Here is a 16,228-nt window from a genome sequence, read left to right on the forward strand (position 1 = left end):
TTTGCACAATCATACAGAAAATAAGTTAATGTGTCTCTTGTTTTCTCTTGTTAATTAATTAATATAATTAATGTAATTAATGTTATCTCTTGTTGCAAAATATCATGGACACTTGAATTTTAATTTTCGATATCATTTAGATATGCAACTATCAAGCCCTGGCTTTTATATGTACAGTAATGGGTATTTAAAATCGGACAATATTATGAAATTCACATCAGAGTCAGGGCGATCATACTTCCTACTTTGCGATCGATAAATCAAATTCCTAGATTTATAAACCGACATGAAAACTTTGCAATGGGCTTCTTTTATTATCTTTCTTCGCAGGAATGTGAAAAAATTGAGTAAAAATATAACTTTTACATAAAAATAACAGGGAGAAAATGATGAAGTTCTTCATGGTAGGAAGAGCGTTTGAATTGAATGTGTCCGACTTCGAATACCCAGCCCTGTATGTGATAGCCATTGCTACCCAAAAATAAAGACCCGCCCTATCATGCATAAAAATCACGGCAGTCAAAGTGTTAAAGAATGTAATTTAAAAAATATTAAATTCGTTATTTATTTTATGTAATATTGCACATAAAAACATAAATTTCATTGTCTCTTATAGCAGCAACATATATTTGTTTTACGGAAAACAGTCTACTTTTTTTTTTAATTTGGCGTCCAACTGATGATACTGTTTCCCCTAGATTTGTTTGATTGCTTTCCGGGATTTATTGGATTTATCCTACGATTTATTGATCATTTCTCAAATATGTTTGAATCGTTATCACGATTTATTAATAATGTCTCAGAATTGTCTGAAGCAAAGATATTTTTTTAGAAACACTTAATAAATTGTAGAACGAATAAAAAAGGGAAGCATAAACAGTTAACATGAAAACTTTGGAAAACTGGAATAAGAAAAAAATGAAAATAAGTAAAAATTTATTAATATTATTGATGCACTTTTTTTATTTTCTTATTCTTCTTCTTATGGCATAAGAACCTTTGAAAAACTTTGATTGAAATAAATAAATAAAAAAAAATAAATACATAAATAAATTAGCAACCGTTGACGGTCAAGGCCTGCCTGTATCCACTGGTTAAATGGGCTTTCAGTGACTTACTGCTACCATAGCAGGATAGTCAGTCCTACGTTTGGAGTCACGGTCTTTTCGGGACTTGAACCCATGACGGGCATGTTGTTAAAGTCGTTCGATTTGACGACTGTACCATTTTTTTATTTTATTTATTGTTTATTTTTTTCATTATTAGCTGTAGTCTATTGTTTTTCTTTCAAGCAACAACTTTAGCAGATATATGTCTGGTCCAGCTGCTTGGGTAGCTAGCTAGTTTGTATTCATTTGGTTTACCCGTGGCAGGATAGCACGACCTGAATATAAGCTCCCTCACGGGGCTTCAACCCATAACGGGACCAGGATCCTACATACTATTACAATAATACAAGGTTGCTCTTCTCTACGGTTTACTAGTAACTGTACTCAAGATATGTGAAACTGTATATTATGTGCAAAATAAAACAATGTATTGAAAATATTGAGCTACAATTCATCACACGTTATTCTTTGAGCGTTTCTTTCAAAACGTATGTTGTGTCATTTAATGCGAAACAATTATGATTTGTTGAATGGTGTAGTGCTGGATGGAGATTACTGAAACTGTAAATATTCTTGAATAAAATAAATCAATATTGACTTATGTCCAACAAGGTTGCACAGTTCTAATGTAAGCCACCTACGACTGGCAATCCTGCATCTGGTAACGGTTAGCTTCGGTCACGCTGAGAGAAGGATCGATCGACATATCGGTATTAGCAGTCAACGATTAAAGTTGTACAAAAAATATATTTCCAAATTCTTAACAACTGATTAAATATATTCACAAAACCGATGTTTGAAACCAGTATTATATCATAATAATGTTCATATTGGTAATGATAAATATGAAAAATTATCAAATTGTAATAAATGTTGCGCCAAGGGGTCCAAATTTAGATGGACGCCACTGCTTAAAAATGCTTTCATCTTACTTATTTTCTTCTAAATTTTACTAAAACCCTATTTATATGAGATCCAAGAGTGAATTTTACAAAGCAACTAGCTGCCCCGGTAAACTTAGTTATACCCAAGTAACTAAAATACAGTGAAATTTCTCTAAGGGTAATCTCCAAGGGACCGTTAGCATAGAGCGATACTCATGTTGAGGAAAACTAATATATAACTTTCCACGCAGCGATTGTTTGATGGCGAACCTTTGTACTTCCATCATCAAACAAATTTCGTTGAAAATGGTTAGACCAGAACAGAAATATGATTGGAAATACAATGCGAAGCATTATAACCACTTTTATGGACCAGATATTCTCCCTCATAAAACAATTATTTTAATTCGAGCAGTAAGTTATCAACCGACATGGTATATTTCACAACAAAATTTGAATAAACAATCACACATTGCATTTGTTATCATCATTCATAAAACAGAGTTCCTGTTCGAAAATGTTAAGATAATTTGTTTAAAATATGGGTTTATTGCAGCTTCACTTACGCTATGTACACAAGTTTTCAAATTACGGTTTCGATCATTTCACTTAGCTTAGCTAGTCTTATAGATACATACGTTCGTCCAGGTGGGCTTCTTGTGCGTAATCCACCGCTTCACAGTTGCGATCGTTGCGATCATAGGAAACATCGAATGAATTGTGTGAACAACAACACTTTAAACACAAAAGCACATATGACAGTAACGATCGAACAGCTGGCGGGCAGATGGACGGCCAGACTGGTAGCCACCGCCTGCCATCAAGATCAGGAGATCAGGAGCAGCACGGTTGTAGTAGTAGTAGTAGCAGCAGCAATAGTAGTCCGAGCGCTACCCCTTACTTTGCCTAGACTTCTCAACACACTGCTCATAGGAATGGTTATGGCTTTAACATTTCACATCTCTCCTCACACGCGTCATTTATGCCTTTCTCTCATTTCTCTCTCACTCCCTCTGTCTCTCGTTCATCCCTCACTACGCTACTGCTGAAAAGTGCACTTTCTCCCTGTCGCCAGGTGCGCTGTTTACGTGTCGAATAATACTTATTTGTAATGATGGAGTGAAAAGATGGCGAATCAATACTTCATGTTGGTTGCGGATGTTGATTTTCGCTGCTCTGCGCGCTGATTGCTAGCGCACACAGCCGCGCAAGCCTCAATCGTCGTGACCGAAGGTGTGAATAATTTCGATCATGCTGGTCGACGTACCGATCACTAGTCCTAGTATTGCGACCACACCGATAACGCTGTTCCTCACAACCATCCACACCTTGGCCATGCCCTTCCGATAGTGCCAGTAGGTGCAGGTTTCAATCAGCGCGGGGAAGGCAATGCCCAGTGCGGAAAGACACAGGGCACCGAACAGCGAGATGAACAGTTCCAGATTGGGAATGGCCACTGCCAGCAGGACTGTAACGAGGAGCAAGCGGACGCTTGTTAGACAGATGTACAGATGAACGATGCACTTTAATAGTACTCGTACTTACATGTGATTAACACCAGCACCGTTCGGGCGATGTACTCGTAAAAGACGCTTCGTGGAGAGTCACCTAGGTTCTTCTTCAGGTAGTCGTTCCAGGTGATGTCTATCGCGACGTAGCACGCCAATCCGTGCGTGATGTAGATGGCGAAAGCTAACATTCCCTTAACGCACTGCGCCAAGCTGTGGGTAAGCGAGTAAGAGTGATATTAAATGGTTCAATCGCTCACAAACTTAAACTTTTTGCAAACACTTACATTTCTTCCTCGGGTAGGTTAAGCGTGATCGATCCCTTAATAGCCGAACCGTAGTTCAGATACCCGAAGAAGCCCATACCAACGTACAGCGTCACGATCAGGATCATGGCCTTGTTCAGCACACCAAAGTTTCCTCCGAACTTCTTGGGCGTTTTCATCTCATTCTCCAGCGGCAGAATCTGCAAAACGGAGAATCGTGTCAGTTGTCCTACTCCTGCCCAACCCAACTACAAGCATCATACTCACCACACCGATAGCTTCCAGTGCAAACAACACAGTACCGAAGAACAGCGCGAACCCGCTCATCGTGCCGACCTGGTCGCGGTTCTCGAACGAGATGGGCTCGCGGAAGATGTAGTACAGGATGATGCCGAACGAAACGAGCGTGACAAAATTAGCGATCGTCGAGAAGGGTGCCAAAAATTTCAAATTTCTAACCTGCACAATCGAGGCAGTAGCCAGAAGAGACGGAAGAAAGAAACGAACAGTTGAATTAGTATGCGTTTGAGTACAAAGAGCAGGGAGTGAACCCGCAGGCACGTTGCTTTACCGACCCAGTTGATCAGGATCAGTGGCAGAAGAATGATCAGCATGTACAACCGCACGTCGGTGTCCGTTTCGGTGTAGTAATCGGCGATGGCTTTAATGTTGGAAGACACGAACACGACGTACACGCAGCACGTGCCGAGCTGATAGATTAGGAGAAACACATTCACCACGTGGCTGTGAGAAAAAAAGAGCAAAATGTGTTATATCCTGCGACGAGGAACTTCCGCTCGATCGCACTCACACAGATGACTTACATAATGATTTTGGACAGTGGCTTCAGTGCGTCCGGACCCTCCAGCAGGGCCGTCTGCGTAACGGCCGGATAGTTCAGACTCGGCACTCGTTTCCGCTTGCACAGCTCGTACTCCGCCTTGATCAGCAGGTGGATGCAGTACGTACACAGGAGCCCGATCAGCAACGTGCCGACAACACCCACCGTCCATCCGGCATGGTGGAAGGCATTGGGCATAGCGAGAATGCCTGTGCCGAGCGAGCCCTTCAGCAGATGAATCAGCGTTTCGTTGTTGGTCGTTGGATGCTCAACCAGCCGGTGCTGGAACGGATCGTACTCCGTCTCTAGGCCGGGTTTCTTCTCCTGTATCTCCAGCGTGTACATGTTGGGATCGATCGTCTTCGCCTGCGGTGGTTTCTTGCTGCAATTGACCACACAGAACAATGGAAATGCATTTTCAGACTCTACCCGTGCCTGGACCGATCGACCTCTGACCGATTGTGCAACACTCACCCATTGATTGCTTCGTCGCCGACGAACGCGGTATTGGTGTGGCCTTTATCAACCGTCATCGTGTAGAGCTGCAAAAAAAAGGAAAAAATGCAACTCAAATAATTAGCATCACTGGCTGAAGGCTGATTATCGCTTATTATCGTAGCCGGTTGCAAGCTACTGAAAGAGGAATGCTGATAAATTACGCCGAACAGGACATGGGGCGGGGTTTTTTGGGGCAAAATTATACACAAACAATGCTCTGTGTTGTACTAACAATAAAAACAAACTGTGACGCAGCCAAAAATTTGCGATGGAGGAGTGTTGCTGGGTAAATACTGTAACCCGGTGAGTGGTTTAGGAATTACCCAGCTAATGGCCAAAGTAGCACGGAAGGTTTACCATACTCGTAAAGTTTATGGAAATTAACAACAGTAGATAAAGTGAAGGGTAGTAAATGTTAAGAATGGCTTCAAGAATGGCTCTGTTATCAGGAGGAAGATGATGATATTAACGGATTTCTTGTGATACACTTTGCAAGTTTATTACAGCAACTAAAGTATTGTAAATCGAGTAAATAAAAATATTTAAGCGATACAGCCAGCTACGTGAAGTAATGTTCATCCCTAGACAACTCTAAATCAGATTCATGGCTCTAAGACAATTCATGTGCATCTCAAACTTTGTGATTTATGTAATTTATTGTAATTTATCTTCAAAGTTTCATGAAATTATATACAATCATTAACGTTTTATTTTAACTGAAACGTTATCAATAAATTTTTCCTTTCTAAATACTTTTTTATTTTGTTCTCTTCGCTACACTATCCGTTGTATGATATAATCTGTATCGTACAGTTGTTATTATTTCGCCCAAGAGGAACTCGGCTAGAACTACTTTGTCCACCAAACTATGGCTGTAAGTGCATTTTACAAATACATACATTTTATCTACATCCTTTTAAATCGTCGATTCTTGACTCATCTTTTCAACTCATCACTGAAGAGTCATATGATTTAAACATTACAAAAGATTCCAGAAGCACAATACAAAACAAAAACCCGAAAGAAAACACTTTTCGGCTAGAACACTTTCATGTAAAAAAAACTAACAACGAGCGAATCTTCCTGGTGTGTTCCACCTTTCGAAGCATCAAGGTCAAAAAACAACCATCTTGAGCTTTTAAAAAGCCTAAATAAACTTAAGCTTGAAGAAAGGCAATCGAAAAATGTAAACAAATAAAATATATTTGCGCTTCCGATGCGGCGAATGACGATGTTTTGATGAAAAATAAGGTGTTTGATAAGTGTTATCACCTTTTATCTACCAGACCGTGGGGGTGTGAAATCATATAAATAGACGGGCTCGATCTATATGCCAACCCCTCCATCCCGATCGCAATGCTCGAGTGAGCAGGCGATTTAGTTGTCAATTTTCGCTGCGTAATCATAGGCTCCGGGTCGAAAGAACCGGTCCATTGAGATTATTGTGCCCAACAATGTTTTAGAATGGCTGTAATCCGTCAGGACATGGGCGTGAGCTGCATCGCATTAGTGTGTGTATGTGCATGTGTGTGAGAGGGGGGGGGGGGCTTGTGGTTCAATTCGTACCAAAACCACTCGTTCCAGCAAGCGGGAGTTACTACCGCAGAACTGGTTCAGATCCCTTGCGGAACAATTCAATTCACGATGATAATAAAATTCAGTTGACCACTCCCACCGAGCATTGCCACCCACCAACCCACGGTCCTATGCGAAATGCGATCACGATCGACTGGACACGTGGCGAGCGAGTGCCCGTCGAGCAGGAAATCTGTTTTATCCGATTGGCCGACCTTCGACAACCGAACCGTTCAGGGGGGGTAGCGGTGCGTCGTTCTGCGCTAATTCAATTGCGCTGATCGCTCCTAATTCTACCGAACGCATCCTGTTATTATTCGGTTACCAGCCGGTCGCTCACCAATCAAGGTGCTTCAATGTGGAGAACACCCACCCGACCCGTTGCGCCACCGTCACAGACACCAAGACGCTCATCGCGCGTCGGCTGCTGCAGCGGCTCTCGTGGCTCTTTCGCTTGACTAAACAATTGAATAATCACGCGCAAGTGCAGTACGCGTTGCGGCGCGTTTCATTATGCATTCCGGGAGGGCCGGGACAGGAAACGGGACGGGCTACAGCTGATTCAACGAGCACAGGATTGCGCATAGCCGGTTGCAGTTGGACGCACGCGACGACACCATTTGTAGAGCGTTCAAGAGCGTCAAGAGCGTTTGCTTAATTACTGCAAAGCTAATGCCGGGACTAATGCAGCAATCGGTCACATTTACTTCTAGCCACTCGTGACATTGACATTGGGCCATGAAAACTGGCGACCTTTGGTTCTATTATTACTGCGACCGGTGCATTGCACTGCACGTGGAGGAGGTCTTTTATCATGCAAAAACTGTCCCGGTACGATAGAGATGCAAATGTCAATCAACCTCAAATCTACAACCCATCTTTTTGCAAGGCACTGTGGTGGCTTCTACTACGAATGACGCTTTGTATGGGAATGTGATACAATTGTGCGATCAGATTGCGCTTTTGGAGAATAGGCGTTGTTTGGCTCGCACGATACAGTAGCTTGAACTGACTGTATTTGCCGAAGCTTGACACTGGATTACACCCCGAGCACAGTAAGCGCCATTTGTTGAACGTGATAAAGGTACACACTGCGCGCACCATTCGTCATAGCGCGTCAACTCAAACAAAAGGTGAATAAACAGACCGCCCATGAAGGGTGAGCTGGTATGAATTGTTGAAGTTGAGTATGAATTGTAAAAAAAGAAGATCAAAATGAAGGTTTATCGTTTCCGCTTTTGCACTCTCCCCTCTTCTGAGCAAATCAACACAAGCAAGTGCTTGTGCAACTAATCGTTGCTTGGGTGTTGGAGCTGCTTTCACCTATTACAAATACTGAAGGTCGCCAAACCAGTCATTGCAAAGATTTGGGCAAAACACCTTAAAAAAATGGTGTCCAACCTACGCCCAGTGCGAAAAGTCATGACCGCAAAATGCAACATTGTAGCCAAGCTCGGTCTTGTATTGCACCGACACACCAAACTTCACAGGCCCCGCCAGCGGGATCGCCGTTCACACTTTGTGCCAATTCGGTGGTTAGGAGGGCGTGTTGCGTTATGTATTTACGCGTACATGTCGCACGGTGGCACCGAACGCAACTTTGCACCAAATCTTTGCCGCCTCCGGCGTTTTGCCTTTTTTTGCGGTGTGTGCGGCCGCTCATGAGTAATAATCATACGTAAGGTACCGCCAATGAGCTCAAGGCACACAAGCAGACGGTTGGTTTCGGGGCGGATGGTCGGATTGGTCACTTATTAGCATATACAGCATTCGATGAAGTCAGACTGAAGCAAGAAAAAAAACACATCCGTTGTCGAGCTGTTAATGTGCTTGTCGAGCTTAAATTCAATAAAATTAAGTCAATTTAGAGGCTTATAAAAAAAAACTATATGTCCTTCCTTATGACAAACAAAATAAAATAATAAAAATCCAAAATTATCCAAATTGATAAGGAACATCTGTTGAACAGTCAAACAATAACAATTCTATAATATAAACCGGTGTGACGCATTAAGCACTCCAAAACTAACAAAAAAAAAAAAAAACAACGAAAAACTGCGCCATTACTTTCCCCATCCAAAAGAAGAGAGGCTGAAAACACACACACACGCACACCACCCCCCTACCCCCGTCTAACCATTTGATGATATGATCAATCGCTTGCCGAAAGCGTTTAGGGGTGGGTTTTGTGGGCAGGAGGAGATGCGGCAGAAAAGATCATAAATATTCACGAACGAGCCAGCGCTCGAAAAACCGGCTCAAACTGGATAGCAACGATCGCACCATGGGCCAATTGAAAAGTTGATGATCAGCTAGGTGTGTACGCAGCTGGCGCTGATGTTGCTACTGTACAGCGAAGTGTGTATGCGTGTGTGAAGCATGCAGGGTAATTTTGTGACGGCTTCAAGGTAAGCTATTAGCGGAAGAATATGCCATGGCGAACAAGAAACAGAAACGATCGATCGCATTTTGCAATTTGCATGGTATGGTTTTCGTAGAAGGGTTCGATTTTTGTATTATTTTTTTTCGAATTGCTGTTTCCTTCCGAATTTGATATGTCATGTTTGTTGAACAAGATCACAATTTCACTTCACAGAAAAAAAAACTAATGATTACTTTATAGAGCAACGTTTCTTCACTTGATCAAACGATCATCAAAGAAAGATCATTTTCGGTGTTGATGTCGTCCACATGCTGCAAACAAAAAACTAAGTCAACCGCAATAAATTCATCTTTGATTTCAAATCTATACCTTGCCAAACAGGGTACAAAATAGCTTGAAAAAACCCCAAGAAAACCGTCCAATAAACTCAAGTTGTTTGGCAAATAATAAACAGCACGGATTTGGCGTTGTGAATGGCACAACATCTCTAGTTTGGTTTGAGCAGCAACAAGCAAAAACTGAGTCGGAATTGCGGGGATTTTATTGAGCTTAAGCACGAGTTTCTTGTGCTGCTTCAGTCATCCTTTCCTACTCCTCCTCTTCATCCCGTCCCCCGGGGACAGGACGATAAAGTGGTGAAAAGGAAAGGCCACTTTGGGTGTTTCGCTTTTGCGTCGCAATTTTTCGTTGCTCGTTTTGCTCATGCCCGCTCATGCCGGGTAATGGTGCGACCCCACTCTACGGTGCGACGAGCATGGCAGTGTGGGAAAATGGACATCAAAACGTTGAGTAGCATCGTGTTGCAGTTTTTTTTCTTTCTTTTGGCGCAATCCTTTATGCCAAAAAAAAGTGCATCGTATGATCACCACCACCTCGGACTACCGAACGATGTGTGATTGAGGAGTCCTGGTAGGTCGGCGATCAAGATATCAGCCGCAAAATTGGCATCGTTCACGCGCCACCTCAGGGTGTTTGGCGGTTGAAAAATGAGGGTCAAAAATTATTAACATACACTTGACGCACGGACGAGCCGTCCGAGTAGAATGACGATGTGTGAGAGATTGCAAGGGAATTTGGGTGGTATGTTTTACAACGAAGAGCAAGCAGATGTTGGGGTCTCATATCAAAATGGTTCGAAGTTCGTTACTTCTCGAACAATTTTAATCAATTTGTGCAACAGATCGAATCAGCTACTGGCAAGTGGGACGGTACTAAGCTATCAACTTGCTGGTTTATGAAGACTTCCCACGCCATCATCGACTGATGTTCTTCCACATGGTGCAGAATTTATCTTGGCGCATGTGGCGCCATAGTGCTTGGGGCGTTTAGCAGTTTCGGGAAGACAATCCGTCCAAGATATTAGCATCACGGCTCGGAGTGGTTCCGCTTGCATGCAATCTGAAGACCGCACAATCAACGCCCGGAGGGGAATGTTTTCCAAAGCCCAAGGTTAACCGGCTTACCAGTTTGGTCATACAGACGTCTGCAGCAGCACCCTACGGTACCGGTTCGGATGCTTCCACTTCCTGGATGGAATGGCAACCACTCGAAACGATCTTCAAAACACAACAAAACACCACAAGACGGATGCAAGGTCCATAAAAACCGATCGTTGCTTGCGTGTGTGTGTGTTTGTGATGTTTTATTGCTGTTTGCAGGTGCAGATCTGCGAACAGCTTCTATCTTCAGCAAAGGCCTTTCCATGTAAAGCTATGCTAAGACAATAAAATGAGAAATAATTGCTAAAAGTATTGCTGCGCCAAAGTAAACGCGCCTGGAATATTCCCTTAAGCAACAATACATGGGAATCCCTTAGAGCTGGCGTGCCTCCGGTTTGACGTTGTCTCCCATTCCGTAGCTTCCCATCAACACTTGCGTTTTGCGAACCGTTCATTGATCGTGATCGAACCCTGTAGGGCAAATCGGGTTTATTGACAATCGAAGAAACGGGGAGCACAGTGCGGTGGGACGAAATTAACGCTAATAAGCTGTTTGGCAGCAAGATCAACCAGTCGATCGAGCTTATTGGTTCAACAAAACGAAGAAAAAGCCTCCTCCCAGTTATTATGGATCGGGCATTTTAAGCCGTCCCTGGTAGCGAGCGGGACGCAGCTCGATTAGTGGTGTATGCAGAGCAAGTCAAGTATTCGGGGACTTTCATTTCGTAGCGATAAGCCAAACCGAACGATCAGCACGAAAAGGATCGTAAAGGATCCGCGGCGCTATGCTGAGCAGTTTCGGCGAGCGTTGGCCATTAAATGCAGGCGAATAAGTTTTCGTCCAATCTTACGAGTGGAAGTTAAGCGCAATGCTTGGCCGAACGGACATACATTACGCTTATTATATTCTTGTTGGTTTATGGCTTTTATGAAGCAATGTTCATGAGTTTCTTATGTGTTTTAAAGGAATAAAAGTAATGCAATAATTGCCTTTGATATGACGAAAGGAAAACCCATAAGGACAGTTAATGTTTGCTGCAGCTGACACAGATTTATCTGATCGTAGCTGTCCTTTGCCGTCTTCCAAATACGTCATTTCTTGTGTTGATTACGTGAGACATTGAACGTAACTTAAAAGCATACAGAGTACAATGCACCCGAAACAAATTTAAACTATCAAACCGGTGCAGTTTGCAAATGAGCCGTACATTTTCTTCCCGTAAAACAACCATAAACCGGCCACACTTGGCACACACTCACGTCAGGCATTGTCGCAAACACCTCGCGCACGGCATTCGGTCGCGTGGTCGGCTTTGTTAGTGTTGCGTTACGAAAAAAAGGGGCACCGGTAATGGGGTGGGAAGTTTGCCAGACCCAGCACACGCCCGCCAAAGCCCAAAGGGTAGCCAGTTTGACCTTGCCCCGGTAATTCCCAGACCATGGGCGTATCGGTGACACCTGGTGGGAACGGGTTTGCTCGGAGGGTATTTCCGCCTGGGTGCAAACCTGGCTCGTGGGTTCGGTAGAGGTGCCCATTAGATTGGATCGACTGACACTCCATAGTTAAAGCTGACATTTTTAGCGGTTAGAACCGTGAGGGGGACGTGCATTTTAGGTCCGGTTTATCCGGCACACGCCGTCGACCCGTTCGGTTCGCATGCGATCATTGCTTGAAATAATAGTTTTCGGTTATCATTAAAGGCCTTACCTTGACCGCTCTTTAGATCAAACAAGACCGAACCGTTCACGGTGTTCTATGTATGACATACCAATTTAGAATACAATGCGTTCCATTATCCTTGAAGAGAATGAATCAAAAAAGAAAGACACATGATCGCGCCATCAATCATACAGCTTCCCCCCACGCTTATGTCTCCCGCTCAAAGCATCACTTCAGAACCCGAACCTGTTTGTTTGTTTGTTTGTTTGCCGACAGGACGTGTTTCACAGTCAAGGTAGATTTTAAAATGATAACAATCGAGGTTTTAGGCACGTGGCTTCTTTCGCTCTTTGAGGCCATCATTGTGTGTATCAGTTTAATCATGCCCAAAGTTTCCATAATATGTCCTCAAAACTCAACGCAAGTGTCTCAGGTTTAACGATTGGCAAGTGAGTCTGAGTTATTAGTGATCCAAATCACGCGCGTTTTTCCCCACCCAGTCTTGTCCGGACTATCCACCCCAAGGGGGAATCCCCAACTGTTGGAGGTGTCTGTTCGACACCGTGCGTCCTCGATCTTGACGCGAAAGCTTTCGGTTGTCGGCCGCAGCGCTCTTTGCAGTGCGATCACGCTTGACAAGGTCTTTTGCTAACACTGTCGACAGACCAGCACGACACCCTCTCTCGTGTTGCGATGGGTTGTTCAAAACAAACCAGGCATACGCTGGTGTCCAATGCATTGGGGGGAAGTGGGGAACACATTCCACCGTTTCAAGAGAGGAATCAAGTGAGCCCCGAAGTGCGGGGCATGTTTTTACACGGTAACTGTCGGAGGTGGGGTTTGTTTTTGGCCAAAAATCTCTGACTGATCTTTTAGCACCATTCCCTGGGTCTTCCCAGTTCCGCCGTTCCACTGTTGGTTTACCGGGTTTTTCGGTCGGGACTCGTTGCACGACCGGTCCACTCATTTGGCAAACCGATTTGTTATTCTTGCACACTCTTATTTGCGTCAAACGCTGGGTGTGTGTGAAGCAGCGGTCGACGCGTTTATCACTTTCGGTTCCTTTTCCGAATGCTTTGTGGTATGTGGGGTCGTGAGGTTTGCGGTTTATAGTCTATAAATAAGTTTTACTTCCCAAATAGGTACCGGCGCGTCACGGTTAAAAAAGATTGTTGAAAGACATTTTTGGGATCGCTCGCACGGTACGAGGGGGAGAGCATAATAAACCCGGTTACTTTACGGGCCCACGCTGGGTGGTAGCATGAATGATTTATCACTCATATCGACCGAGCCGGTCAAAGTGCTTTTGCCAATATTTGCTCTCGATTTGTGTTTGATAATTCTCACCATTTCTCGTTGAAAGATATTTTTAGATTTGTGTTTAAAAGCATCAATTTCGTAAACGCAAGAGCGCGCTATTGCGAAAACAGAAGCGCTACAAACAATCAACTTAAACTGCAATGACAATGGGAAGTTTGTTTGCTACTAGTGCAGGCTATGGGGTAACTATCTGTCTTCAACAATGGAGATGGGCCTATCAGTTTGTTGCGGTAACTGTTTCCGGCAATATTTGACACTCCAACAAACGGTGGCAGTAACAACACTCACACGTACACTCGTTTGTTCGCGCCTGTTTACAACAAAGGTGTAAATATTTAACCAGCCCGGCTACCTGTTACAATAATAATGATAAGGTTGTTTTTTGTCGCAAAACCACTTCAAAGTCGTAATGGAGTTCTGTTTTTTTCTCAATTTTTGCGAGCTATTAATCAACTTCAATAGCACCGACAACAGCGAGATGAAAGATCGATCGTAACCCACCCCCTGTGGCTTCAGTTGTTGTTCCACAACAATGTTTGACACTTTACCATTCCCACTGCCACCACTGCCGTTGAAGTCGGATGTGGTTTTGCTTGGATTAAATTCCTTTACATCGCCTCTAAGCTGCAACAGTGACACCGACCGATCGAATGACTGACATGCTGGTGGTTAGCGCTATACTTCTAACGTTATAGCATTCTGCGGCTCTACTGTTGCTACTCCAATGTGCGCTATCCAGAGCGTTTTAGTATCGGAAGTTTGCAATTGCATTTACATAAAATGACACGCATCTACGGCCCCACGCAACTGGCAACCCGTGTCACACAGCTGTTGTTATCGTTGAACGGAAATTCACCAAACCAACACCATCAACACCGTCATCATCGTCGATTGTCATCATCAACACCTACGGAGAGCTGCTGCTCCACATTTGAACATCATCTTGTGTGTGTGTGTTTTTGTGAGTATATGTGTTCTTCGTGCCTGGTGAGGCTCTTACCTGTGTCTCTTCTTGACTGCGCTTGACTTGCGATGATCCAATACGGTGACCAAGATATGGAAGTAGTGTTTGTGTATGGGCCGCGCTATACGCTCCGAAGCTTTTCTAATATTTTGGCGGTCGTCGAGTGTCTATCTTGCACTACCAATTAGAAAAAAAAACTGCTCCCTCTCGCTAACGCTGCTGCTACAATGTAGTACGGCTGCTATCACCACCACAAGTGCATACGGTAAAATATTCGATAGACTTCACTGCACGACTATACGGCTTGTTCCGACTTTGCGGATGTTTTAAATTACGCTTTTTTTCGTTTTTTGCTTGTTGCTTGCTACGTTTTGGTCGTAAAATATTAGACGCCTTGCCGGTTGGGGTCCAGTGGAAGGCAAGGGGTGGTGCGTGTCTTGGGGTGGATGCTTTGCTTTTCTTTTTTGGGGCCGTCAGCTCTACCCTTCCCGAAGCAAATGTTTGATTTAAACAATCGTAGCTAAAATTGCGCTCACGAGCTGTGTCACGTTCGAAGCCGTGACTGATGCGGGGATGGGATGTGCGAGGGCCCAGGCCTGCTGCTGTTGGCGTTGGTCACTTGACAAGAAATAGTACTCCCGTGATTCGCCACCGACATTGACACTGACGCACCGAGATACCGAAGCGTGATACAATTCGCTTGCCAACAACAAAACGAAAGAAAATAAGAAAGATATCTAAACACAATAACGAACACAACCACTTTAAAAATGTCCCGAGCAAGTAGCGCTCAAAATAGATCCTCGTGCAGGACACTTGGCTCGAGAGCGGTAACGAAGCGCCAGCACCAGTTTACACTGTCGAGTTGGTTCGGTATTTGGTATTGCTTCTCTACCTTCGTTGGCCGCTGGGTGATGGTAGAAGCTGGGTAAAAACAGTGCTTCTTCCGTTGTAAAATGCAATCTAATTTGATCGTTCCGCGCGCACGCTAATTGGCAAGGGTAAAGTCGCGAAGGCAGTCGCACGCCAGCACGCAGTCTCGCCCGTCGTGTATCCTTTTTTCCGAGCTTCCCCTTTGGTGTTGTGTGATCGCTTTGTGTGAGCGTGCGCTTGTCACCTGCTTATCTTGCTTGCCTTCAGTATGTATTTGATCCACTGTTCGGGCCGGAATAGCACGGTTTAGATAAAATGCTTAAAAACACACACACAAACACAACAGTCACATGCGCTCGAGCTGCTCGAGGTCTACGACTTTGGGCACTCAACACAAAACGTCAGAGCCACAATGCTAACACGATGCGGACGGCGGCAGCGGCAAAACGATGGCGACTGATCGGTGCGATGGAAGACGATCAACTAAAGCCCGCAACAGTCCGAACAGCGAATGCTAGTACACCAGCGCACGGTTGATGCTGCTGCTGCTGCCGTTGTTGCTGCTGTTGCCTCGTACGACCTGTACCAATACTACTAATGTTGCTCCGCCGGCCGAGCGGAAAAGAGACGGTCGGCTAGCACTAGCGATGTATCGACCGGGTGTAACTGCATGCGCGACCGGGACAGAACGAAACCACTTTACAAGGCTCTAACGCGGACGGTGAGGAGAAAAAATAAGTAAATAAATGCATGCAGCAAATTAGCGAAAAAGATGCAAATTTGGCGTTGCGAGAAAATTGCATTCCATTTTGGTGAGAGCGTCGTGCCGGTCGGAACCTTCGAATGTCGGGCGCATCAGCAAACACTGGCACCGGCCATCGGAAGCTGCTGGAGAGAGGGTATTTTTT

At 44.2% G+C, this 16,228-nt stretch overlaps 1 protein-coding gene across 1 annotated transcript; it reads right to left on the bottom strand.

Annotated features, from left to right (window-relative positions):
* Nucleotides 1-2,519: 2,519 nt before the first annotated feature.
* Nucleotides 2,520-15,841, bottom strand: LOC121596420 (proton-coupled amino acid transporter-like protein CG1139). The gene is made up of 8 exons (XM_041921348.1): nucleotides 14,484-15,841; nucleotides 5,083-5,150; nucleotides 4,592-4,990; nucleotides 4,343-4,511; nucleotides 4,035-4,226; nucleotides 3,789-3,967; nucleotides 3,539-3,714; nucleotides 2,520-3,461 (listed from the first exon to the last, which is right to left on the bottom strand). The coding sequence occupies exons 2-8, from the start codon at nucleotides 5,139-5,141 to the stop codon at nucleotides 3,208-3,210; spliced, it is 1,428 nt and encodes a 475-aa protein (XP_041777282.1). The 5' UTR covers nucleotides 5,142-5,150; nucleotides 14,484-15,841; the 3' UTR covers nucleotides 2,520-3,207.
* Between the last annotated feature and the right edge of the window lie 387 nt (nucleotides 15,842-16,228).

The sequence above is a fragment of the Anopheles merus genome, chromosome 3R (genome assembly GCF_017562075.2).
Source record: "Anopheles merus strain MAF chromosome 3R, AmerM5.1, whole genome shotgun sequence".
NCBI lineage: Eukaryota > Metazoa > Arthropoda > Insecta > Diptera > Culicidae > Anopheles > Anopheles merus.

Excerpts from the sequence above, each read along its gene's own strand:
- LOC121596420 (XM_041921348.1), bottom strand. The coding sequence starts at position 5,141 with ATGACGGTTGATAAAGGCCACACCAATACCGCGTTCGTCGGCGACGAA. Across the intron at positions 4,991-5,082 it reads GGCGACGAAGCAATCAATGG|CAAGAAACCACCGCAGGCGA; the intron begins GTGAGTGTTGCA and ends GGTCAATTGCAG. Across the intron at positions 3,715-3,788 it reads AACCTACCCGAGGAAGAAAT|CTTGGCGCAGTGCGTTAAGG; the intron begins GTAAGTGTTTGC and ends GCTTACCCACAG.